The following is a 27,240-nucleotide window of genomic DNA, read 5'->3' as shown; positions in this document are numbered from 1 at the left end:
ATAGTATAGGTTCGGAGTAATTTTTGATTGACTAAAAGAATCAACAACGATCAAATTTTGGGTAAATCTTTGAACCCGAATTTTGCAAAACAAATTGCATCATACTAAAGCTGTTTAAATTTTAAGCAAGAATGGATTTCATCTTTTTTTTGTTTAAAATCAACACAATTTGAGGAAAAAGCGTTTTAGGTTTCAAGTTTTATTAGTTTTGTCCGGATAATTTGAATCAGTTATGACCTATACAAACTTCACAATTTACCATTTAAGCAGTAGTTCACTTTTTATTTACCAAGCGCTGCGGAAAGGAACGCCTTTTATTCAGAACAAACGCCCCGTAAAACTGAAATAACGATCGGGATAACTAGAAGTTATCATAAAATCCAGCGTGAATATGTTATGAAGAAAACCATTGAAACGCACAATCCAGCAAATCTCTTAACCACGAATCATTCAGTAAGGAACATTTGACAAACCCACCCAGTCCAAGCGAAAAAATTAATTAGAAAACTGCAAAATCAAATTTTTCAAATTTTTGCATCAGATAAAATCAAGATCTGATTGATTCGATTAAGGCAAATAAATAAACTTAACAAAAAGTTCCATTTATTGATTTCTTTGACAGACATCAAAAAACATGCGAAACAAAAACGAAAAAACCAAAAAAAAATTTCTAATCGCTTATCAAAAAAATTTATTTCCAAGAAAACTTCCAAATCAATAAGCTGACAAGAAATTTTGAAACACAAACGCGAAGCGAAGCTTCTCTCCACTTGCGATATCACCCAAGCATAGGATTTCAAGTTAGCAGGAGAAAAGAAACGAAAGCTAATCAGTCCACGTAAAAAACTGAAAAAAAAAATGACGTCGAAACCAGTTATTAACAAATTTTTCATAATTTTGTCTCAAATGATGCTCAATCTGAGGAAAAAGTAAGAATTCAGAACTATTTATAGAGCGGAAACAAATCCAAAAACAGAATTAGGTAACCTCCCTCCCGTTGATCCAGAAAAAAATTGTTGCCATAGAACGTTTTTAGGTCTTCAATGAAATTCGAATTAAAACTGCATTATTACTGACACAAAAGCATTTAAACATATTTTTATTTTTAATCGACGCAAATTGAGGTTATTCAGTCGTTATAGCAATCCAAAACCATTTAGACTGAATGAAGGTTTTAAGTGAAAAAACAAAAAAAAAGGAAATTACAAAAAACCAGGGATATTATAGTTAAAAAACGCACCTTTGCGATGCGACACAATCATTAAAAAGCCTAAGTAGAAAAATTAAAAATGTGGAAAAAAAGTAGGCGAACCAAAGTTTTTGGATGTTTCGATGAAGGACATGTACGGCCAACCAAAGCTGAAGGTACATGTTTGATACTTTTTTGGACTTTCCCCTAAACGTTAGTTTTTCTCTAAGAAAAAAATTGGAGTGAAAACTTTTAAGATTTTGGATTTTTCCCTAAAACATAACCTTTCTCTTACCAAAAATTAAGGAATAACCGCTTATTTTGATTAAAATTTTCATCTCAGATTTGATAGGGTAGTTTTTAGGAAAATTCAAAGAATTTCTAATAACGGCCAAGTTCAAAAACTTGACTTTCCGAAACTTTTTTCTGCTAAAAGCATATCGTGATCATAAAAGTAGATGAAAGTCCCAAAATTAAGTTCCCCATTGAAAAAATAATCTGAAAATTGGCACGGTAATTTTCGAGTGTGAAAAAAAATTTCACTGGTTTGAAGGCCATAACTTTTTTGTAAAAGAAGCTGGGCGTAGCAAATTATGAAGGTACGCTTCCAACAACCTGTTGTCTCAATTAAGCCTATATTAGATTGGACCAGCTAGTTATCGAGAGAAGTCCAAAAAATGGTCAACATACCAGAGCGGAGTCATTTCCGAAAATCAAAGCTGTTTGTAGAAAAGAAATGGGCGCGAAGCTTGACTACAGGAGTAAATAAAGAAAACACCAGCAACCAAAAAAAACCCAAATTTAGCCGAGAGACAGTTAGAAAAGAGTCAATGAACGCAATTAAATCGAAAAAAAACTGACTAGTTTCTTGAAAAAAATCAACTTCGAATTTCAAAGAAAAAAATGGATGCCCTTAAAGTTCTTCGAATTTTTAGAACAATTAGTGATTGGCACTTTTTCGATAAAAATTAACCCAATTCGAGAAAACTGGATAAATAGGTAGTTTGTTCTTTCACTGGGAATTTTAAAAACTAAATTCCATTTTCGAAACTAGAAGTCGATCACGTTTTTGTGACCTTTTAACTTTCGATGTTCATAATGGAGTTTGCCTTCCTTATTACAAGGAAATTGAATGAAATGAAGAAGAAAGCAAAGTCAAACCTCGAAAAATGAATTTGAGCTGAAAAACACATTTAGAGACTTTTCCTGAAAAAAATCAAAGCTGAGAAAACAATCAGACAACCGAAAGGCCGACAGTTTCTTTGGAAACGGAATATATTCATTCTGCAAAAGACAGCTCCTCGCCGGTTTCGAACCTATAACCTCGGCGGTTCGTTACCTTTAGGCAAAATGGGTCCGAGCAGTCAAGAAATTGAACCAATTATAAATCAAGTGATATATTATTTTTTTCAAGTAAATTGTAAACCTAAAAAAAAACTATATTCCTATTTCGTAATTCGTAACGCTCTAAAAGGATGGGCTATGGGGACTAACACGACAAAAAATAAGATGACAAACTATAGACCAAAACTAAAAAATCATTTTGCCCTGAACTGGCACAAAATAAGGCATCTTAGCCAATAAAACATAAACCAAAACTATTTAGGCCAAGTAAAGCGTTTAAGCAAAAACAAACCAAGGAAAATATACAACGTCAGAGATATTAACTTGAATAACAGGAGCGAATCAAAAACCATTGCATCTACGATGAAAACTGCAGACACCACCAGAAAATGACCCAACTTCTCAAACACCAGCGTGAACATGACAAAAAGCAGCTCTAGAAAGTGCAATAAGAAAAATAGATATACGCCTCGAATAAGCAAAAATTCGGCTAGGTCTAGGATTCGATCTGCGACCTACAGCAATCTACGCACTAACCACTCAGCCACGCACACTTAACCACCGACAAACACTAGTTACGAATAAAGCAGCTACATATGCTAATAAATTGCCAATACAAATAGACACAATTTGGCATATAACAAACTAAATGCATTTGCATGTAACAAATCAGGAAGCATAAAGCCATATTATGTATAAATTAAGGATTTCAAAAAATTGAGAGATCTATTGAGTGAGAAAACTTTGAGTTGAAATCGAGTTTTATGATTGTTTTGTTGTTTGAAACTAGTAACTTTTTTCGGTTCAGTTGATGAATTAAAAACACATGAACTGTGTTAACTTATTACTAGTCGAATGTCAAAGCACAGGCTATCAAAAAGCTGCACAAGTGCCCTAAAGGTGGCACCAATACTTGTGACTTAGGTAAGAAAAAAAGAAGGTTCTTAATAGCATACTGAACTGGTGTAAATAAGCCGAGAAACCGACAATTCGATTTCTCCCGGAAAAAATTTTTCTATTTCATAAGCAATTTCAAAAACAAAGTCCGGCTGGGACACGAACCCCAGAAATTAGGGAACAAAGGCATCCCCGTTACCTCTGTGCTAGTGAGAAAGAGTCTCGAATTTGCGAAGATTCACTAACACAGCAATTTCACAAATTTGTAAGAAAAGGTGTTAACGGGGGAAAAAGTCTAGTTTCAGATTACAAGACACTTGCTCATGCAAGTGTAATAAACTAAAGGCAACCACACTAACTTTGCAAGTAATAAATGAGAATGTATCAAACCAAATTGCGTATGATTAAGCATTTCAAAAATCTCGATGTATATCGAGTAGAAAAATTTCTGAAATGGGATTTCAATTAACCTGTTTTACGAACAAACAAATATTTTCGGTTCAATTGATAAAATTAATAATAAAAACGAATTGACGGACTGCATAAGTAAAATTACCTTAGCACACCAATTGACACATCCCCCGAACTCAGAAGAAATGAAGAATCCGACCACAAAAGTGCCCAGGTATAGTCCCATTGCTGAGAACTCACTCACTAGGGCTAAGAAGATAGATGCCAACAGACAAGTAGCCATCACCATGCGACTTCTATGATGGGAAGTAACAACACATGATGGGAAGTAGCTGCTTTTGATTCCTTCAAGTACAAGTACAAACATTTTATTCAACTTTCTATAAAACAGTCAAAATAATTCAATGGTCTACATTTGCGGTTATAATGAAAAATCAATAAAAACTAGAAGGGTTAAGATTGTTGTTTATTTGTTTACTCGAAAAACAATACTTAATTCATTATATAGATTAATTTGCAAACCAAAAAGATCTTTTTCCCTTCAATTGCCAAATCTGGAGCCTTCAATAACTAATCTGAGCCTGAACCATTATCAAGATTTCTCCCTAAGAAAAAACAACAACTGAAAAATCACACGACCTTCACTGGGCTCATTGACACATGAGAATTTTCGCCGAAACCAGAAAACTACAGACAAAATGGACCAACATACAATCAATTCAGAATTACCTGCTACGACAGTGTCTTAAAATTTTTTACGCCCAGATTAACTATTGTTGGACTCACCGATGCGGATTTGCATGCATTTTTGTTCAGTTCTTTGTATAATGGTACAAAAATTCACGCTATAGTAACACGCTAAAAAAATTGGTGATCTAAGGCTACAGTTAAACTATAGCAAGGCTAAGAGTTTCTGCTTGATTTTAAAAAAAACTACTAATTTCTCTGAAGCAATGCATTTACGCACCAATAATGATGCTCAGTATTCTTCCTGACATGAATCCCCCAGTATAGGCAGTGTCTGTGATAACTGCTGCTGATGGATCCAACTTTAATGGTCCACAGAGTCCGAATGAGTAGCTCATGGACTGGAAGATGCGCTCGATGCCACACGTGTTGACGTAGTACATGAATATCAAGCAGATGACGAGCACTTGAGCCTTCACATTCACTTTTCCTCCTAAACAAGATGATGCTATGAAGAGATAACTCAAGTATAGACCAATATTTAGCAATAAGTTTTCGTATTTACAACAAATCTAAAAATTCAAAAAGAATCTCTCACAAGCTTCAAAAAATCCCAAGCCCGAGTTTACAAAGCCAACTTGTTTCAAACAAATCATCTTTTGGCATTGTCTACGACATTTGAACCTAATTTTGCCACATTTTCGACATGAATATGCCGCCAATCAACAATTCTCCCGCGAATTAGACGATATTTACCACGAAACGACTTGATTCTTACCGCCGAATGGAGAACTAAATTAGCCGACTAACTTACTAGACTTATTAGCCGACTAGAGAAAACTGGATCAATAGGTAAAGTTTTCATTCCGCTGGAAATCTAAAAGTTAAATTCCACTTTCGAAAGTAGAAATCGTTCACGTTTTTTCGCGCCATTTCCACGTTCGTATTTGGAGAGTGCTATTTATCAAGGTTATTGCAGCGACAAACGGTTGATTAATAAGGAGTGAATTAATGAGATTTGAGTGATAAATCCAGTAGCAATTCAGGTCAAATATATATGGTAAATCACCCGCACAAAGTTGCTCGAACCAATGACTAAAGGTCATGTTTCACCAGCTAATTTTAACAAAAATCGGGAAGTGATCTTTCAGTTTGAACCGAATAAGAAAGATCAATTCCAGTTCAGTTAGCAAAAATCACCAATACCCCGCCTTTCAAATTGGGTGGTTCCTAGTAGAATGTCTCGGAAAAATGCAGTTTTGCATCTTCCCAAGTTTTTCGTCAATGCGTCTGCAGGCATGTTTGCTGTTGGTAAAAAGGTTAATGTCACCTTCTGTCAACTCTCGAAGGAAGTGTAGTTTTATGGCAAAATGCTCCGTCTTTCCGTGGTTCATTGAGAGTTTACAGAGGGCAATACAAGCTTGGTTATCAACGAAAACTTCTAGAGGCCTATTACAAATTATGCCTAAGTCGCTAAGTATGCCCTGTAAATGAATTCCTTCCTTCACTGTTTCGACCACAGCATTGTGTTCTGCTTCGGCTGTTGAAGTTGATACACAACGCTGAAGTCTGCGAGACCAACTTATTACACCTGAGTTGTCACTGAGCTCAAAACAATATCCTGAGGTACTTCTCCTATTGTCTATATTTCCTGCCCAGTCCGCATCCGAATAGCTAACAAGATTCAAGGTCTTATCTCTCCTAAATACTAAAGTTAAACTTTTTGTTCCTAGCAGATATCTTAGACAATTTTTCCCGGCTTTCCAATGCTTTTCACCTGGGTTTTCCACAAAAGAACTTAGAAGATTTGCTGCAAAGCAAATGTCGGGTCTACTTGATAAAGCTAGGTAAATTAGACAACCAACAAGTCCTCGATAGTCATATTTTTTCATATTCTTGTTCTATGCTACCTTCTAAAGGACAATCTTCTTTTGTCAGTTTTTCGTTTTCACCAAGAGGAGTCGTTATCGGCTTTGCCTCGGTCATCTTTAATCTTGAGATCAATTTTTCAACATATTTCTCCTGGCTTATCCTAATTTCGGTTCCGGAGTAATCAATTTTCATTCCTAAGAACCGTTTAAGATCACTTATCTCGCTTATCTCAAACTTTACAGAAATATTGTTTTCAAACCAGCTACAGAAATTTTTGTCTGCTCCACAAACCACTATATCATCTACCCACAAGCAATTTAAACCTTCTATCTCTCCCTCAATCCTCCTAACAAACAAGCACTCATCAAAAACTGAATTTTCAAAACCTAATTCCTCAAGATAGTTTTTTAAAGTCCTATGCCAGTTTCTACCGGACTGCTTCAGTCCATAAAAACTTTTCTTCAGAAGACAAACTAAAGGTTTTCCTTCTTCATCAAACTTCTCGAACCCTTCAGGTTGCTTCATAAGAATTTCTTCATCTAGTTTGGCATTCAAGTATGCAGTTTTAATGTCTAACTGTCTCAACTGATACCTATTTTGAACTGCTAAGCTCAGGACTATTCTTATGGTCGACATCTTGGCTGTAGGCGAATACGTTTCGTGAAAATCCCTTCCCTCAACTTGGCTAAAACCTTTAGCAACAAACCTAGCCTTAAACCTGGAAATTTCACCATTAGGTCCGTACTTCAAAGCAAAATGCCATCTGCTGCCTATTGGCTTCTCTCCTCTATTTCTAACTAGTTCCCAAACTTTGTTTTTCTCTATTCATTGCTCTTTTTTCATTGCTTCTTGCCATCATGGTCTGCTAAAGCTTCCTTAGCATTTTTCGGTATTTTTTCGAGAACTTCTCCAAAAAATACTACATTACCTACTCTTTCTCCTCCGTCACTTTCTATCTTTTTCTCAAAGTAGAACTTAGATTCGTCAAAACTAACGTTTCTAGTCTTTTGCACTTTGAGTCTACCTTCACTCTCAATTCCTATCAGATAAGTCTTACTATTTTCCGATGTCCCCAGAAAAATTCCCCTTTTAGAGTCTTTGTCTAGTTTTTTGCGAAACTGTTTTTCAACAAAACTATACGCTATACACCCAAAAGTTTTAACAAAATTAAGGTTGGGTTTTTCTCCATACATAGACTCGTAGGCTGTTTTGCCTATAGCAGAATGAAAGCACATATTTTTGAGACTAGTAGCCATATTAAGAGCATAAGGCCAAAAAGTTTTCGATAAATTCGCATCAAAAATCATGCAGCGAGCCATTGGAGTAATTGTTCCCCACACCCTTTCTATCTTTCCGTTCTCGTGAGGGGTATAAGGAGCCGATGTTTCCAGTATAACTCTTTGTTTCCTACAAACTCGCTTAAAATCCTGACCAATGTATTCTCCTGCGCCATCTGAAACTAAAGTCTGAGGGACTCCTATGTCTGCTATGAATTTTTCCAACTTTTCTGTTGCCTCATCTCTCGTCTTCATGAAGAAAATTTTCAGATATCTTGAAAAACTGTCCACAAAACCTATAGCATATCTATGTCCATCCTCTGCTATCGGGTCGATAGGACCTAAAATATCTGTGTGAACAAAATCTAGTGTCCAGGTTGCCCTGGTATAAGAATCTTTGGGGACTGACTTCTTTTTTGCTTTATTTAACTCACAAGTTTCACAATTCTTAATTTTAAAATCACTTATCTTCATGCCTTCAACATGTTGCTCTAAATGACTTAAATCTTTGTAGTTATTATGACCCATCCTGCAATGCCACTGTTTCAAGGTGCTAACTACATAACACTCGTCTTGTCCTACAAAAGTGTCCCATAAAAAGAGACCACTGTCCTCTCTTAATGGGTAAACTGAACCAATTCCCTGGCGAATGAACGAGCTCGCACCAAAAACAACTTCTGCTCCTGCTTTCTTCATTTTTGATACACTCAGCAAATTTCTTGAGTTTTCAGGAACGTACAAAGTATCCTTCAGCTCAATCATCTTAAACTCGCCTTTCTCATCTTTCACTCTGAATCTAACTTCACATTTCCCTAAAATTTTTGATTCAGAGAAATTTGCATTGCTAACCGATCCTTTGAAGTTCTCATCTAAACTAACAAACATGTCTCGATCCTTAATCATATTACTGGTAGCTCCAGAATCTACAACTAAGTCCTCGCCCGGAGACACTCCACTCAAGAAACTTAAATGAGCCTCTGTTTCAGCTACTAGGTTCTGCTGTTCTCGTTTAGTCTTAATGAACTTTTTCTTTGCTTGACAATATTTTGCAATATGTCCAAACTCCTTGCACTGAATTTTTCGAGCTCTATCTTCACTATCTCGTCTGCTGCTTAAGTTTTCTCTGCACTGTTTCGACACATGTCCTCTTTTATGACACTTGAAACAAACTCTGTTCTCGCTATTAAAAGCATGCTCTTTTTCAATTACTTGTCTCTCGCTATCAAAATTCACTAAATCTCTTTTCAACTCATCTAAACTTTTCTCATCTCTACTTAACTTACCTATACTAGAAAAAGTTTCAAATTGTTTTGGAAGTCCTTTCAAAATAATTGAAATTAACATTTTTTCACTCACTCCTTCATTTACTTGTTCTAAGTTATACTGAATCTCCTCTGCTCTAGTCAAATAATCTATCACTGTTTCATTGCTATTCTTTTTCAAAGTTGTAAGTTCGGAGATTAGTTTTTGCAGTCTGGGTCTTTCAAAACTCTCAAACCTTTTCCGGAAAACATCCCAAGCTTTGCTACCATTGCCTTTATAAGGTCTTAAAGACAAAACTGATTTCTTATCTAGAGCCTGTACAAGTTCGTACCAGATATGCAACTGTTTTTCTTCAAAAATCTCTTTTCCTTTATCTATCGCAGCTTGTTTTTGATCACTGCTTGCATTCGGTCTTAAACTTGGCATAAAATTTCTATAATCAACTGTCTCATCTAAAATCTTGAATAACTTCAAGTGAAAAATTCTTGCCTCGAATTGCTCTTCAAAGTAGGAAAAATCTTCTTCTTTTCCCGAAAAAACTATCATATCAGTTTTCGACATTTCTTTCCTAATCCAACTTCTTCCTTTCGACTTAATTCTCACACAAAAGTTAAGCTCCAGTCCAAAATCTCCAAGTTAAGTATTGCCCTAGGTAAAGTTCAATGACCCCGTTTTCTCTTACATCAAAATCATATTCTATAAACATCAATACCGCCCGCTTATATAACTATGCAAGTATATTTGATTACCTAAATCTGATTTGGAACCTAACGGAGTGCGTACTGAATAACACATCAGCGACTTAGCAAAGCTAAGGTCCCTCCTCAGATTTCATACTAGGTAATATATATATTAGCAAAATAGAAATTCGTCTTTTTATTCTGGGGTATCAGTTTCTTTTTCTTTTAATTACAATGTATTCTTTGGATTGATTTTGTGTCGGATTCGAGCAACCGCGTACGAACGAATTCATCCTTCCGCAAAAATTGAGTATAAATTAGCAACTTTTACAAATAAAACATGTAATTTATCAGTTTGTTCCAGTTTTTTTTCACTATCATTAGTGTAGTGCTTCTTCCACTGCTGTGCTCACTCAGTGACCCTTCGTGTAGCTTTTGACCGTCTTCTCTTCTTCTCTGTTGTGTTTCCTTGCTTCTATCGTCAGAGTTGTCTATCTCTAGAAGTTGTGTTGCCCTGCTTCTGTCGTCAAAGTTGCCTGTCTTTACTAGCTGTGTTACCCTTCTTCTATCTTTGCACTTCTCTGTCTGATCAATCGTCTTTCTCCAAGTTGTTTTGGCCTGCTTCTATTCTCGCAGTTCTCTAACTGATCAGTTGTATACTTCGAGTTGTAGTTTTTCACTGTCACAACTCCACTGCAAATCTCAGCTTTTTTACTTAATCGTTTGAACCAACAGTCAATCTTGACTCCTGACTTTTCACTCGTGATTGGGCATCTGGGCCCATAACCTATCAAGGTTATTGCAGCGACAAACGGTTGATTAATAAGGAGTGAATTAATGAGATTTGAGTGATAAATCCAGTAGCAATGCAGGTCAAATAGATATGGTAAATCACCCGCACAAAGTTGCTCGAACCAATGACTAAAGGTCATGTTTCACCAGCTAATTTTAACAAAAATCGGGAGGTGATCTTTCAGTTTGAACCGAATAAGAAAGATCAATTCCAGTTCAGTTAGGTCTTTTTCAGCAGATGGCTTTCAATTGAACTCAAAAATTGCACCTATACCTAAGTGTATTCATAAACGCATCAATATGTTTGAATGCACATCTGTCGCTATGGAGACTTTTCCTGAAAAAAAAATCAGCAAGACCTATATAAGAGTCTTCATTACGTTCATTACTCTTAATAAGTAGTGTCACAAAATCTCCTTTTCTAATCGAAATGTTCAGTTTATGTCGAGAACGTCCAAACAAGGTAATATTTCTTCCCTTAAGTTCATTTTACTTTACAACTTAAACAGCTGTTGGAATTTAGATCTTTCCGGTTTTTTAAAACTGCTGTAGTCTGATGTAGTCGTTGCTGTAGTCTGATTGGTCGAAAACTTTAGTAGCTTTGTGAATTTAACATACTTATCAGTCCCCACTTTCACCAGCAGATTTAGGAAGGAGCATACGCACAACCAACCACCCACCCCTTGCTTCCTCCTCAGGGATTCGACCTCCTGTCGACCCAAGGGGTGCCCCTTTGTACTATTTTGAGACATCCATTTTTGGCTGACTGACCCTAAAATTTTTCCCAAGACGCCTCAGGCGCCAAAATATACTACTTTCAAGAGGGGATCCTGCGGTGCACAAAATTTTATCAAAATGGGGTCTTTAAAGTGATTTAGGAGAGCTCAGAAAATCCCTCCTCGAGAAAATCCTAGATCCGCCCATGCCCCCTTTATTAAAAGAGGATAACTGTTAAGTAGATCCGTGATATTAATAAGAAAAAAATCAGCGCCACCCCGTTCTGTAATTACTTGAACCGAACACAGACTACTGCATATTCTGCTTAATTTATATCGGCCTATTATTACGTTTAAAGTTTTGTCCAATAAAAATTTTATCTGGATTCTGATTGGCTGATACATTATTTGTCTGATTCCTGATCTGTCGGATTGCCTGGTTGTCTAGTTGTTGAAAACAACCGAAACAAGCTTAAGGAAGATAAAAAGGATGCAGAAAGACGTATTTCTGCATCCTGTTTAAACAATGAGGTGATACTTACAATAAATCAAAAAACATAGCATAGCAAGCCGACAGACAAAAAAAACTGTTCGGAAAAAAAACTGAAAAATTTTCAATGGTTTCGCTCGAATGAAGTAACTTTTGAGGAAAAAGATTCTAAAAAAAAACAAGAATTCAAGCAGTTTTTTGGCGCGCGCTCTCCCTTCAAAATTAGTATATATTGGCGCTAGAGGGTCAGTCAGCCAAAAAATGGATATCCCCAAATAGTACAAAGGGGACCCTTTCGGTCAGCATGGGGTCGAATATTTGAGGGGGGAGGGGGGAGGGGGGGGGGGGGTTAGTTCGGTCTATCGCATTAACTAATGTTATATCCAATTAAGTATATTTCAATCGAAAAATAACTAGTTGCTAACAAAACTCCTCACTTACCCGTAATCACTGTGTTCCTCACACCTCAATTAACCGGGTTTGACTCTGCTTAACGGCAACTTCTCAAGAGGTGGATAGTAGAGAGAGACATCGCATAGCAGTCGGGTTTCCTTCACCGCCTATGTTTTCATGCTTTTCACAAAAGAAGTTGACATCTTCATTCAGACCTGAAAACAAAGGAGTAACCAACATTTTTTGCGCCCGTTAGAATCAGGATAATATCTTATCTGAATAATCAGTTTAGACGTGTTGATAAAATTCAAATTCAGCAAGAAAAATTGATTTGGGAAAGAAAATTTTGTTTTAGAGAAAAATGGTAAATTACAAAATATAACACAAGCTTTGCTTGTGTAAAAAATACGACAAAACACATAATAAAATTAATAATGCTTACCAACGGCAATAGCCATTAGCAGTCTCAGAGATATTTTCTTCGTCTTCTGATAAAATTGAGTGAGACAGGATTCGAACTGTGCAATAATTACAAACTCCATTACTTATTATCTTAAATTAAACTCATTGATACACACTCGAAAAGTATTAAAAGTACGTTTCAAGTATAAAATAAGGCGCTACTTCCATCAAAAGTTAAAATTTAATTTCATTGCTTCTTTTTTCGCGTTCTCTTCTTTTTCTGCGCTATAAACATACTTCTACTTCAGCTGTGCGTATCTGGTTACTGTCCAAGCACTGGCGAAAATGACACATTGCAGTAAGCATGAGAAGCATGCAAAATACATGATATACATGGGTCCGAGTGCGGATTCAAACAGGTAGCCAGAGAGAATAGGGGTGAGGGCACTCCACAGCCGGCGAAAAAAAAGGAAGACATTTTGCCAGTGATGTCCATCTTCTAAACATGGCAAACAAACAAATGACAAAAAATCTTCTTTAAGAGAAAAAGACTAGCTTGGACAATGTTTCAAACTTAGTTTTAAAAATTGATACAAGACGTGTTATTCTCTAAATTAGTTTCGTCAGTTTAAATTCGAAAGTCTAATGAAAATATATATAGACATGAGGCTGCTTAGATCAATCCAATTAAAGTGTGGCGGCATACACCGACTCAAACCAATTCGGACATACCCATGCCTTCATTTTGTATTTACTTATGATAAGCACCAAATTGAAACAGAATATCTATTAAAGCTCCATTGCAGCTCTCGAACTAATTTCAGCAAGTCTGTAGCACAAAGATCAATTGCAAATATTTTATGAGGCGCAGATGGACAACGTGAATAGAACCATCACAACAATGACTGCAAAATCATAACTATTGTAGTTTGACGATAATATTCTTTCCTATTGGGGCGTAGCGATAAGCATATTTGCATGTGATATTAATTACTTTGATCAGATGTTCAATCAAACAATTTTAAAAATTGTTAGTTTTGCATAGAAGTGAATCTGCGCTTCGCAAACAAGCAAGAAAACAGAAAAAAGTAGCTGTGAAAATTTAAAAGGAAGCCTTTAAAAGGAAAAAAATTTCTATATGCCGGAATCGAAACTCTAACCAGCAGATTATGAATCTCACATCCTCGCATATTATCATTACCGTAGCCAATATTTTATAGGTCAATGTTTTTTCGAGTTCTTCAACTGCCTTTTTTAAAAAAAAAAGCATTTAACCTATGGATGCATTTCGAGTGAAACTTTCAGGGTTCACCTAAAAACCTCTGACAAACATGATGGATTCGTAAAACTCATACGAACTTTACTTCTGAAAAAATCTTGGTTTGTTTCACAGTTAATAATTTAGATAGTTTGGATCGTAATAATTGAGCAAGATGAGCCGGAGCACTTGAAACAAAAATTTAATTGATTCCAAAATGATTTATGCAAAATCGATTATTGCAAAAAATCATTTTGCCCTGAAGCGACACAAAATAAGGCATCTTAGCCAATAAAACATAAACCAAAACTATTTAGGCCAAGTAAAGCGTTTAAGCAAAAACAAACCAAGGAAAATATACAACGTCAGAGATATTAACTTGAATAACAGGAGCGAATCAAAAACCATTGCATCTACGATGAAAACTGCAGACACCACCAGAAAATGACCCAACTTCTCAAACACCAGCGTGAACATGACAAAAAGCAGCTCTAGGTGAAAGTGTAAGATGCAAGTTGATTGCTGTCCAAAGTCGAGTTCAAGCTTACCCGCAACTTGCGTAATAACGAGTACTAACAATTCACATCGCTTTTAAGTAGTGCTGCAACAAATGTTCAAATCAAGAGTTCGACGGTTTGACACGAACATTCGAACGTTCATTCGAATGTTGAAGTTCACAAAATTTCTTGAGCAGTAGGGTTGTGCGGGCTTACTTACTAGTAAGTAAGTTACTAGTAAAAGTACTAGTAACTTACTAGTAAGCAAAATAAGGCTTATTACTAGTAAGTTGAACCAAAATGAAAATTTTGAAAAAATGAGGCTCAATTATCAGTCGAAAGAGTAGATAAACATGTTTTCATATAATGCAACGCTGCTTAACTTGATAATATTGATCATAATGATTATTTAGCGGATTTTGAGTTTGTGTAAAATGAGTAGTCTTCAATTTTGGTAGTTTCAAGCAGATTCTGAGTTTTTGAAACTTACTAGTAAGTAAAAGTAACTTACTTGTAAAAAAGTGGTAACTTACTAGTAACTTACTAGTAAATGAATTTTAGTTACTAGTAACTGCACAACCCTATTGAGCAGTAATTTTTTTCCACTAAAAACTGGAACTTTCGCAAAAAAATAAATGAAATATTCGTTTTCGAGTCACGTAGTTAACAAATCCCAATTATCACATATGGTTAGCAGCAGCCATAATTCACTTCAATCATTTTGAACTGAATTAAATAAAAGCCGATGCGATTTTGATCCTTTTTCAACCAATTACAGAGAAGCATGCGTGAATTGCAATTATTCACACTCACGTGACAACTTTGTTCTACAAAGTTCTACAACTTTGTAGAATAATCGCGAATGAACGTTCGAACTATTGTTGCAACACTACTTTTAAGACTAGCCCAAAGCTATCGATCTGATAACTCTCCCCTATTTTTGCATCACTGAGAGGTCTGGAGAGCAAACAGTCGTTACCTACTAGTGAACCTTCCGAGGACAAATCCGATGAAGCCAAAAGTCCAGACGAAATTGATCTGACTCAACTCCAAGCCCACATTTCGAGCATGGTATAGTTGACTGGACCCAATAACCGTGTTCATCATTCCGTGCGAAATATGCAGACACCATACTACTGGCACGTAGAAACCTAAAATAAAAGGTTCAAAAATTTTCGCGCCACTTGCAATACAATACAAGAAAGCCCCGTATTTGTGAAAAAAATACAACAAACCGATCAACATGAATGAAGCTATTAATGAAAAAAATGAAAGAACAATTGAAAGAGCGATCAGCATCGGGAGAAGCCTTATCAAGCGGTAACAAAGCCGAAAATAGAAACTGATCAGAAACCCTTTGAGACGAAAATTCAAAAAGACTTGAAAACTTATTAAAAAAATTTCAATCCTCTCCCGTTAAAAACACACACACACACACACACACACACAATAACTTTTTTCGGTCATCAAACGACGCAATATGAGGCCGCTTATTTACCGTTTACAATTGCTCAAGTTTTGAAATTTTTATATTGTGGTGCATTTTTTTATCAAAAATAGCTGGTAAAATCTGGTTTCCAGAAACAAAAAACTGAAACAGTAATTCATATTTGCCAAAAAAGTAACGACTTATTTATTTAATTCATTGTCAAAATTTATTTCAATTATCATATAGAACAGTCATCACTACAGATTCTATTCTAGTTCATCCACTGGGTCAAAAAAGAACTAAATATTAACGTCATATCTATTCTAAACTTCTAAAAAATACTTAAATATGTAATAACTTTCATTCATTTCCTTCATATTTCTAAGAGCTTAACCAAGATAATTCAATCTCATAAGCGAAGTAGTTCTCAATCAAATAAAATACGAAGAGCTACGCTTGGGCGAATCTTCGAATTATACAATGTCTTTATGCTTTGTGGTAGATCCTGGTCTTATCTCAATGCCAGCTTGTGGTCTATGCGGTCCAAAGAAGAATCTAATTTCTTGTCAACACAGTAATGAGCCTAAGTAAATTTGCTCAGTGATAAAACTTGCACTGCGATAAAATAGTGATCTATTTCTCAAGAGCAATTTTCGATCAAAATAAAAAAGAAGACATCGACATCGGATCAAAACTAATTCTATAGAAGAAATTTTTGCTAAAAAGTAAATTTCAAACGTTTTCGCAACTATGTGCATCGTCAGGATTTTTACAATAAACTACTCTAAATGACGATAAAACATCAATTTACAAATGTTATTTACAATAAATCACATACAATTTGGTTCTAAACCATCATGATAAAAAATTAGCCAATCACAGTTGACCTCTAAATTACTATTAAGATTAAAATACTTTTAACCTCTAAAATTAATTAAACATTTTAAAATTAATTTGTCTGGAAGTTTCTGAGTCATAATTTCGATTTAGACATGTACGTTTTGAATAAAAAACCAAAAATATTTTGGGACTAAATTTTCAGTGTTAACTCCCTGCTCCTAAACTCATCGCGCGTGTTCAAGCCCGGTTTCTCTTTCCTGATATGTATTGCCTCTAGTGTTAGCAATTTTGTTTGGTTGTTTGACCTATCTATAATTTCCCAACTAAGATCTGCGCTATTAAATAGATAGTTGAAATGTTTACCGGGGTAGCAATGGTTGCCCCGCGATGAAATTGTCCGACAGAAGATATCACTTGCTCAAGACATCATCTTCAAAAAATCTCCTGATTGCGGATTCTCAAGCACGCCATCTTGATTTTCCAAATTTCAATATCTTGTCCCTACCTGGGGCCCGAATTGGTGCGGTCCAAAACTTCTTACCCGAGAAAGACAAATTCAACATCATCGCTCTGCTCATCGGCGGAAACGACGCCTTCAACGGAAAAGACCCCTCCAGTATACCTGCAGGCGACATTGCTGAAGAACTGTCGAAGCTAGCCGAGGAGCTGTGTGAACGAGCCAAAAAAGTTTTCGTCATCGGAATCCCTCATCGTAGTGAGAACCGAGCTCGATCTGCAAAAATAAACGAATTCCTAAGAAAGATAAAAGGAACTTGGAAGTTTAGAGGAGTGAGTGAAAAAATCCACAGCTCATATCATTTGAAAACTGACGAAGTGCACCTCAGTGAAGAAGGTCTGAAGGGCATTAAAAGTATTCTCAAGAATAAAATCTTATACGATAAACATTCGAACATCTGCAATACAGAAGGACATCTGGTATATTACGAGTGTCGTTTCAAGAACTGTCAGTGCCCCTATTAACGTAAGTAGAAATAGTGAACCGCAGGCCTCCCCTTTTCGGGAACCACCAGGCTTAACTGTTTTTCTATCCATAGTATAAGCAAAAATGGGCAAAAACTGCAAAACATGTAAAAGAGGCTTTGCCAGCAACGAGAAAACATACACTTGTGTCGCATGCAACGCTCAAATGCATTTGGAACCAACTTGTGTTGGGTTGTCTCTAGTGGCCATAAATGGAATAAAAGAACTAGGGCCGAATGTCATGTTGCTTTGTAATACTTGTGTGCAAAATAATGAACGAGACAACTTTATAAGATGCAAAACCCTGGCCAACATAGACGAGAAGCTCTCAAACATTGATGTAACTGAAAGCCTTAAAAGCATGGAAAGAAGACTTACCGATTTAGTAGATCAAAAAATTGGAAATGCAATGAAAACGACATGCGATAAAGTGGAAAAAACTTATAGTGCCGTTGTAGCTGCTGAAACCACCACCCGGATAAATCAAGCTCAAACCACTCAACATGCTGCCAGATCTAACTCTGATCACAACATAAATCAAAGTTTTAGGATACAAGGGGTCAAAGAGGACCCTGAGAAAACAAAAGGAGAAAACCTTGTCCCAACAAATGACGAAGTAAACGAAATACTAGACATAATTGGAGTGAAGCCGAAAATAATAGAACTAAAACGACTGGGAAAATTTGATCGTAATCGAATGAAGCCAAGAACACTGCTGGTAACTGTACCTAGCGAACATGAAGCACGACTAGTACTAGCAAAAAGCCGAGAAAAGCGAGAACAATTGGTCGAAAAAGAGGTCTACCTGCTACCAGCATTGACCAAAGAGAGTGCAATTAAAGAGAACGAAATCCTTAAGAAACGAAGACAACTACTAGATGAAGGCGTTCCTCGCGAAAAGCTGAAAATAAGGAATCTAGAATTGTTCAATGATGGTGTGAAAGTAACTATTGACACTGAAGTTCAGGAACCCCAGCATTGACTAGGATTCCTCAACATTCTGCAACTAAATACTAGAAGCCTAATCAACATAGAGAGAAGAACTAAGCTAGCAAATGCAATTGCAGTTGGAAATTTTAATGTCATATGCTTAAGCGAAACTTGGCTTAACGAGAATATTCAATCATCAGAGCTTTTTCTAAGTGAATATAACATCTATAGATCTGATAGAGCTATTGTGAGTGGTAAAAACTGTCACGGAGGCAGCCTAATAGCTGTCAAGAATAGTCTAATTACCGAGGACTTATCCACCAAACATGACATTCCTGATTCATGTGTGCTATGTAGTATAAAACTCCATCAAACTGAAATGATAATTGGCTCATTCTACAATCCGCCAAAAAACAGTAATTACAGATACAAAGTGCATGAATTTGAACAACTGATCAAAGCCATTCCTAAAAACAAACCGTTTCTCTTATGTGGGGATTTAAATTTCCCAGAAACAAACTGGAACACCCTCACCAGTACTGACGAGGAAGAAAACCAAATACTGCAAATTTTTGAAAATGGACTCTTTAGGCAGGCGATAGATTTCCCAACATGTGTGAAGAACATACTAGACGTAGCCTTCTATCGGAATTGCTATACAAGTGCCGAACAAGATTTTAACGTTTCCAAGATTTATGACTGCTCAGATCACAATGCCATAATGTTGTCTATTGAATGCACGGTATCAGAGCCGAAACCATACTTGGAAAATTTTAGAAGTTTTGGAAATGCCGATTTTGAAGGAATAAACAATTTTATAAACGAGAACCCATTTGAACCAGTATGCCACACAAACATTAACAAAATGCATGAGGAGTACACCCAATATTTGGATGAAATCATTAAGAGTTTTGTGCCTCTCAGAACAAGACATAGGCAATCACTTCCACCTTGGATAACAAGTAGCACTTCAAATTTGATCAAAAAGTTACAAACAAAACGGCAATCATGTATACTCAAACCGACCAACTACAGAAGACAACAAGTTAAACTGTTTGAAAATTTAGTAACTGAATCATCGGAAGTGGACAGGAAAAACTACCAAGAGGAATTGTTTAGAACACGGAACACTAATGTAATTTTTAAACACCTAAAGAACTTGAATAAACATACAAGTCTTCCTAAGTTACTCATAAAAGATGAAGTTGAAAGCACAAATCCAAACGAACAAGTCAACATGCTAAACGACTTCTTTCATTCAGTTTTTAATCCTAAAGAAAGTTTTAGTATTAGAGATAGTCAATTTGGAAATCCCTTGTTAACGAATTTTGATATATCGAAAAAGACAGTAAGTGAGATTTTATCAACTCTGGACGTAACAAAGTCACGCGGCCCAAATGGGTTGCCACCTAGCTTTTTTCAGAAAACGAACCGCAATATATGCAAACCGATGAACAAAATTTTGAGAAACGTAAAACGCCTACGAAAAATACCTGATTCATGGAAAACAGCTGCAGTTACTCCTGTTCACAAAAAAGGTGACCGAAAATTGGTGAACAACTATCGACCAGTATCGCTATTAAATATTGACAGCAAAGTCCTTGAAAAATGTATATACAAAGACCTGTACCCTTACTTTGCCTGGTATTTGACGAAACATCAACACGGTTTTACTAAAGGTAGATCAGTTTTGACAAACATGCTCTCCTTCCTGAAAGAAATATATGAAGCGCTTGACAATGACTCAAACGCAGAAATTGTAGCAGTCTACACTGACTTTGCAAAAGCCTTTGATAAAGTTCCGCATTTTGATCTACTCAAGAAAGTTGCACTTATAGGAATAGGAGGCTGCATGTTAGAGGTACTCTATGACTATTTGAAAAACAGGAAACAGTTTGTACGAGTAGACAATATCAGCTCAAAAGTTTTAGAAGTCACTAGTGGTGTTCCCCAAGGATCACTTTTAGGACCACTGCTCTTTTGCATTTTTATTAACGACCTACCTGAAGTACTCAAATTCTCTGAACCATATATTTTTGCGGATTATCTTAAACTACTTTCCATCAAAAAAACATCAATTGAAATTCAAGAAGATCTGGACAAAATTCAGCAGTGGGTAACTGAAAACAAAATGGAATTAGCACTAGATAAATGTGCAAAAGTAAGTTTTAGGGGCGGAGATGCCAACTCTATGCTTTTTGGTGTAGTGCTTGGAACATCGATGGTTGTGAAAGATCTGGGAATTTTTGTGTCGGGCGATTTAAGTTGGAAGGTACACATTGAAACAAGATTAAAGAAGGCAAACCAAGTACTGTACCTCCTGAGAAGAAACCTATCAGCAAAGATAAATACGTTTGTAAAGTTAGGCCTGTATAAGTCACTAATACTCCCAGTGTTATTATACGGACTCTCATGTACACATATATCGAGGGGGGATCAATTGCAGTTGGAGCGATTTCAAAAGAAAGCAATCCGGTGGATCACTGGAAATAAAACGGGAGTGTACATCAACGAACTACGCTTGCTAAACATTTTACCCCTGCCCATGTTCATCCAGCTAAATAACATCTTACTTCTTGCCAGTCTTGATTCTAATGAACGAAATGAAATAGTGTTAAACAGGCGAACCACACGGGCTAGAAATATAGAAATTTTTGAGATGCGAAAAGTGAGAACGGAAAAAGCGAGAAACGAATTTGTTTTCAGAACCAGTAGGATTGTAAATCGATTAGAACCATATATTCATTTTGATAAACGAATCGGCCTCAAGACGAGAATTTTAAACACGATGTGGAAATTTGTAAACGAGAGATTTTCAGAAATGACAACGTGCACGTGGCAATTATTCTGTGATTGTATCACGTGCAGAAACAAGTGGACATTGTTTTAGAGAAGACGCCGGGACCAAGACTCCCAACAGCAGTGCTGTGAATCCCCAACAACAACAACAACAACAACAACAATATTTCCCTCAAGTTGGCATTGCTGAAGGTGGAGGCCTACCGGTGAGTCTGCTTTCCTATGTTCCTCAATTCTAGTGGTCAAATGTCGAACAGTTTGTCCGACATAGGTGGAAGTGCATCCACTACATGACAGTTTATAAACCACTCTTGACTTGAGGTCATTAGAAAACGCTGACTTCAGTGATGGTAAACATGATTGTAGTTTTCTTGTGGTGAAAACCACTTGAACGTTCGTTAATTTTCGTAACCTGTTAGCAAAATATTGGCTCTGGTTACCTCTATATTGCACCATCAGCATTGGGGGCTTTTCATCCTTTGGTGATTGAACTGACAAACCCCTGTCACTATCCAGGGGCTTGCCTTTACCCTCGATGATCTTGCACAAGGCGTCTGAAGCCACCTTTGCGGACCAATTTTCAGGGTACTGATTTGTCAGCCATTGCGCCCTATTAGTTTCCATAGCCTTATCAAATTGCTCCCAGCTAGATGTACTCCTAAAAACCCTGTGTACAGTGCCTTGGATAACACTACGCTTATACTGAGTTGGGGCGCAGCTTCTATAGTTCAGTATAGTCCCTGTATCTGTTGGTTTTTGATACCAACTGCAAGTTACACGCCTATCCTGCGATATATTTATGTTCAAATCCAGGAACGGCAAATTCCCCTCCGAATTAGTTTTCTCTAGAGTGAACTGCAAATTTGGATGAAGAGAATTGGCGGCATCGAGAAGACAACTCGGCTCCCCTCTGACTGTTCTAACAATGTCATCCACATACCTGAGGAACAATTTCACCTGGGGAGTATCCTTCTCCTTGTTCTTAGCTCGGCAGCAGCTTTCACAGTACCAGACTATCTCGGTTATTGATGCGTATACGTCATCGGATATTTTTCCGCATTTTAGATGATACCAGTTTCGGCAACTCTCGCATTCAACCCCCTTTGATCTATATGTGACTTTCCTGCTGCAACATGGGCACAAGCCGTTTTTGTCATTAATTTGCTGTACCCCCGTTCCCACCGGTATTTGTTGTCGTAGAGCAAATTCGTATTCTTTCAGCCATAAGTTTGCCAGAATTACAGCGAGGGACGCTCCCATTGCTAAACCATCAACTTGTACATACCATGAATCATTACACTGGAAATATACTTTGCTGACCGCCATATTCAAAAGCCTTTTCATGGTTGCTCTTTGAATTTCAGGAGGAGACTCCTGGCTGTACAGCTTCTGTAAAGCAATTTCAATTGCCTCCTTCAGGGGAACGTTGGTGTACAAACTTTTCACATCAAGAGATATTATGGTTTCATCCGGATCTAGAGCAATGTTTTCTATTTTTTCTCTAGCCTCTTTAGTATTGGTTTCTATATTTGCTCCATCGATGTTGTCAAAAAACTTCGCAAGCATTTTGTTAAGATTCTCATACGAGCTGCCGGGAAGTGATAGTACAGGTCGTAGGGGTGTCTCATCCTTGTGTACCTTAGCTAAACCGTACAAACGGGCGGGTTGCCCCCCTGTTGATCGTATCTTAGAATATAACTGATCACTTATCTCGTCTCTTTTGTTCATGGCTAGTAACTCTTTGTTAAGTTCTTTCTCAATTTTCAGTATCACCTCATCAGTGGTTGCATCTTTTTTCACAAACTGAGCAGATTGCAACAAGGATTCCAGCTTTGATTCATATGTTTGTTTCCTCATTATGCAAAAACCAACCCCCTTATCAAAAGGCACAGCCAGCAACCCATTATCTTTGAGATATTTCCTCGTTTTTTCAACGGCTTTGTCTCTTGGGGTTTGCCGTACGTTTTTTGCATATGCCTTTGCCGCGGCTTCTATTTCACATAACGTTTCACCAGATGTTTTTTGATTTTTCAATTGTGAGAGGAAAATGTCGATATCCGCCAAAAAATGTGTTTCGTTAAATTTGTCTCTAATTGGATGCTTGGGGCCCATTGATAGCACTTCATATACCCATTCAGGCAGTTCAATATTATCAAGTACCCTAACTGATCGCTCATTTCTCCCCCCAAGAGGTTTATCTTGTCTCTCGGACAGTTTTTCTAACTTTTTTCTATGGTTTTCTGATGTTGTCTTTAAGCTTGCCTCAACTTGCCGCCTCACGAATCGGAAAATGGATGCCCACCACTGTTTGTCAATTTCTTTTTGCACCAGTGATCTTGCTTTCCTTAGCATCTCCTCGTACCTTTTCCTATCCTCATTTGCCCTAGAAGTTTCAGTCCTTAGTAGTTTCAATTGAAAATTATGCACAGCTTGGTCCGAAAAAACCCCGTTCTCGGGGACCCTAAACTTCAAAAAGTCCGGTATTAGATCGTTTTTCAGAGATACATTGCACAAACATCATTAAAATTAATTTTGTTCGTGCAATGAATAAACCACTCTAATTTACACTATGACAGTGCACGCAATTACCAACTGCTACGTGGATGCTGGTTTACTCGTCTTATGATCCCAAACATCATTTTTCATGGTCATGCCAAACACCAGCTGAACAAACTAAAACCACTATTATTCGCAAAGAGATATTAATTTCTTGTTTTTAGTTATCGCGAGAAACTTGAGCATGATGGGCTCAATTCGAATTTTCGACAAATTTTATTTCATTCCAAAATCATGTTTAAAAAAAACGCGCGTCCAAAATAGTTGATGTTTTTGCCTTCTGATTTCTCTATTTTGAAAGTGAAAAATCTCTCTTTTTTCCAAGTATATCCCCGGGTGAAGGCTTGTTTGCCCCCCATTGAAAAAAACCAAGTCATGAGTCAACAACAACTGACGGAATCTCAGCTACTTATTACTCATAAAGTGCTGATTGAAACGGAGACACAATTCAGAAATGCGCTAACAGCAAACAAATCGACGACAGAAACAAAACAAATCCAAATAATCAAAATCATCCCCCCCACCCCGTTCTCGAAAGAAATTGTAAAGTCGGCTGAAAATCTGGCGCATGTATATCGAAGTTGTGCTTCCGATATACTTAAACAATTCCCCACAACAATGCAACAGAAGATGACAATCTCAAAAACAATAACTGTGACGAAAGATGACCGTAAACTTCATACACTGACAGTTATTGTTCCCCCCGAAGCAGAGCAATTCATAACTAGCATCAAAAGCGAAGGAATCATTCTACTTAACAGGACGTTATTTCCGATGGGATGCTTTCCAAGGTCTCGTAGACCCAAGAACATTTACCCTAAACTAGCCAAAATCAAATTGTCGAATTTGCTTTATGTATGCAACGATATCGAAGCGAAATTAAATCTCCAATTGTCAGAAGACATAAATCATAGCCCCATATTCCAACGTGAGACCTGTATCATAACTAAACCGGGTCAGTATGTGTAACATTCGCCCGGAAGATACATATCGACGGATAACAAAACTAAGTCTTAAGACGACTGGCTAACGTCTAAACAGAGCTTTGCATGCTTTTCACCGTCTCTACCAAGCCAGCACTTTTCGGTGGTCTTTCTAACATCGGGTCGACAAAAACGTTACTGTTCTCCGGCTTCGACCAGAACGCTCAAATTAACTTAATTACATGCAAATAGTGAGCTCATGGCTGGGTCTCAGTATCCCCAGACCACGAGGTCACTCCTAAAAACAGGGTTACTACTTATTATATTACTATTGTTTTTGTTCAGTAGATAAAAATCATCATCTCCATCGAAGATGGATCAACCCTTTCCCCCAACTCCTAGCTTCTCATCCTTATCAAAATGAATCTAGATATTAATTAAATTCAAGTCAGGACATGACAGGAAGCTAAAAGTTTATGCAACAGGATAAAAGTTCTAGTTCCTTTACCCTTCCGGATTGACGAATCCGCTGAATCAAGCTCGTTAATCTTGATTTCCTCCTAATCCGGAAGGCTGTCTCTTACCCTTCACCGTTGTTCGCAACGGCCTTGCAACTATTGTAGCAGCACAATAATTGCAACTCGGAACGTCCTCTGCTATTCCTGCAATCTGCTGCTGTTTTTCAATCACGATTATCGTTGTTATCGTCAGCGCAACTAATGTTGTTGTGTTTTTCTCTCTCGTTTTTTGTTAAAATGGCCGTTTCAGCATTTCTCAGAAATGCGACGTCATCATTCGAATTTTTGAAAAATTAAAATACTAGAATATTCCAGCCCTCACCGTCTGGCCAAACGTTCCAATAACGCTCTTTGTTCTTAAAAACCACCAATCCGGAAGGCTTACTGCTAAAATTCCGAATTCTGCAGAGATTGCATTTTTCACATTCTGGTCGAATGTCACATACTCCCCGGACAGTCCGGTCAATGTCCTCATTGAATCGCGCAATGTTCATAAAATCGGCACAGTGTCATCGAACAGAATTTACAAAATGCACGAAATTACTTTTATCCACGTCACATCGACTCACTGCAGAATATAAATGGCATCATACTACATCATTATAGCCTTCAAATTCTCTCATTAATCTGCACATTGAGGATACAACCTAAGATAAAAACATATTTTCTGACTCCCAGTGTCAATGTCCCGATTAAAACTTTTTCTCTTAGATTTAAAAGGTGTTGGCTTGCAGGACAGTCCTGCCAACCAACAAGCTAAAATTATCCTACTATGCTTCTTCCCTTCGGAAATCTTGCTTGTTATTGTCCTGAATCTTAAAACTAAGAAACTCTGTGGTTAGAAAGAACAATGAAACAATCTCCCTCTTCGAGAGATTACTCAAGCCTTCCACGTCACCACAAAGTGATCAGTCTTCCTAAGTGATTAAAAACAATCATGCAGGCTGGAATATTTAAATATACTCTTCCCTCACGCCTTTCTAAATAAATAATAAGTGAGTGTCTCTAAAGCCACTTCTGCTAAAATCAAAATGCAAATTTACAAATGCAACAATTTCAAAACTCAACTAAATGTTTCAGTTTTCAATTACAACTTGGTTGCTTGGTTTCTCACTTGAGTTTTTCACACACATAAAACAATTCTGAGTTTTAATTTTTCTCTATCACTCCTTTGTTCTCTTCTTTTTTCGTCGTTTAGAAGTTCTAAAACTTCTAAATTCTTCTAATTTTCTTTCTTGTTGCCTCTTGTTTTCTCGACCATTCATCAATGTTCCATTTCTTCCTCCTGTGATACTGACTCCGCACTTTCGGTTTCCGTGTCTTGTAGCACATCGTTGGCTATCCTGACGCTGTTGGAAGCCGTCCTCCAACACTTCTGCTCTTCTACCCTCTGTTTACAGCAAGGTAGGGGATCCACGTTGGATTCTCTGTTTCTGCAGAAACTGTTGTGGAGACACAACGTCACGTTTCTCTCCAAATCTTCTTTCAGCATCTCTGCCTTCTCATTTCCACCACGCTCACTCGTCCTGGAAATTCTTTTCTTCACGGCGGTGGTCACTGCATTCCGATGAGTCACGAAAGCTCGCTTGAAAGCTCCTGCCCCAATGTCCAGCTGATATTCACTGTACACTCTGCCATGCTTCGACATATGCTTTTTCGCATACTCGTACAACCATGCAGTCATGTTGGCTCTGAACCATGGCATCAATCGTTTTCTCGCCCATATCTTCTTCACTTCCATCGCAATGTTTAGAACTTTGCACGTTGTCTCAAAAAGATCTAAATCTTTTAGACAATCTAATTTCCGCAATTGTTCTCTCGTCGGCGCCTCCTGTCTATTATTTTCTCTCACATGAGCTTCCAGCCATCGTATCGCCATCATAACTATTGTTACGGGCTGTGATGAATCTGGTAAACCCATGGAGAGCAGCTCTCCAGAGTCCCAGATCAACATCAGATTACTACGCTTGGGATACCACCAGGTCTGCAGCAAGCAGTGGCAAGGAAACTCGTCATGCGTCAACATGATGCTCCTCCAATTACGTTTTCCCGAAGCTTCAAGCAATGGTTCCACTTCCATCATCACTCGGTGGATT

At 37.2% G+C, this 27,240-nt stretch overlaps 1 protein-coding gene across 4 annotated transcripts in view; it reads right to left on the bottom strand.

Moving 5' to 3' along the window:
* LOC134848170 (uncharacterized) overlaps positions 1 to 23,824 on the bottom strand; it is a 38,377-nt gene extending 14,553 nt beyond the window's left edge. Inside the window, exons 1-5 of one of the 4 annotated variants that reach the window (XM_063865534.1) lie at positions 23,737 to 23,824; positions 12,454 to 12,912; positions 12,060 to 12,226; positions 4,809 to 5,021; positions 3,987 to 4,186 (exon numbers count right to left, since the gene is read on the bottom strand). In XM_063865534.1, coding sequence (XP_063721604.1) covers positions 3,987 to 4,186; positions 4,809 to 4,971 — 363 coding nt within the window. In that variant the 5' untranslated portion in view covers positions 4,972 to 5,021; positions 12,060 to 12,226; positions 12,454 to 12,912; positions 23,737 to 23,824. Of the gene's footprint in view, positions 1 to 3,986; positions 4,187 to 4,808; positions 5,022 to 12,059; positions 12,227 to 12,453; positions 12,913 to 13,145; positions 14,516 to 15,147; positions 16,279 to 23,736 lie in introns of those variants that run through there. The other 3 variants (XM_063865532.1, XM_063865533.1, XR_010162903.1) reach the window with 3 other exon arrangements.
* Positions 23,825 to 27,240: the final 3,416 nt, after the last annotated feature.

This window comes from Symsagittifera roscoffensis, chromosome 6, assembly GCF_963678635.1.
Source record: "Symsagittifera roscoffensis chromosome 6, txSymRosc1.1, whole genome shotgun sequence".
In the NCBI taxonomy this organism is placed as follows: domain Eukaryota; kingdom Metazoa; phylum Xenacoelomorpha; order Acoela; family Convolutidae; genus Symsagittifera; species Symsagittifera roscoffensis.
Note: the sequence above shows the minus strand (reverse complement) of the source record. Positions and strands in the feature narration are given on the sequence as shown.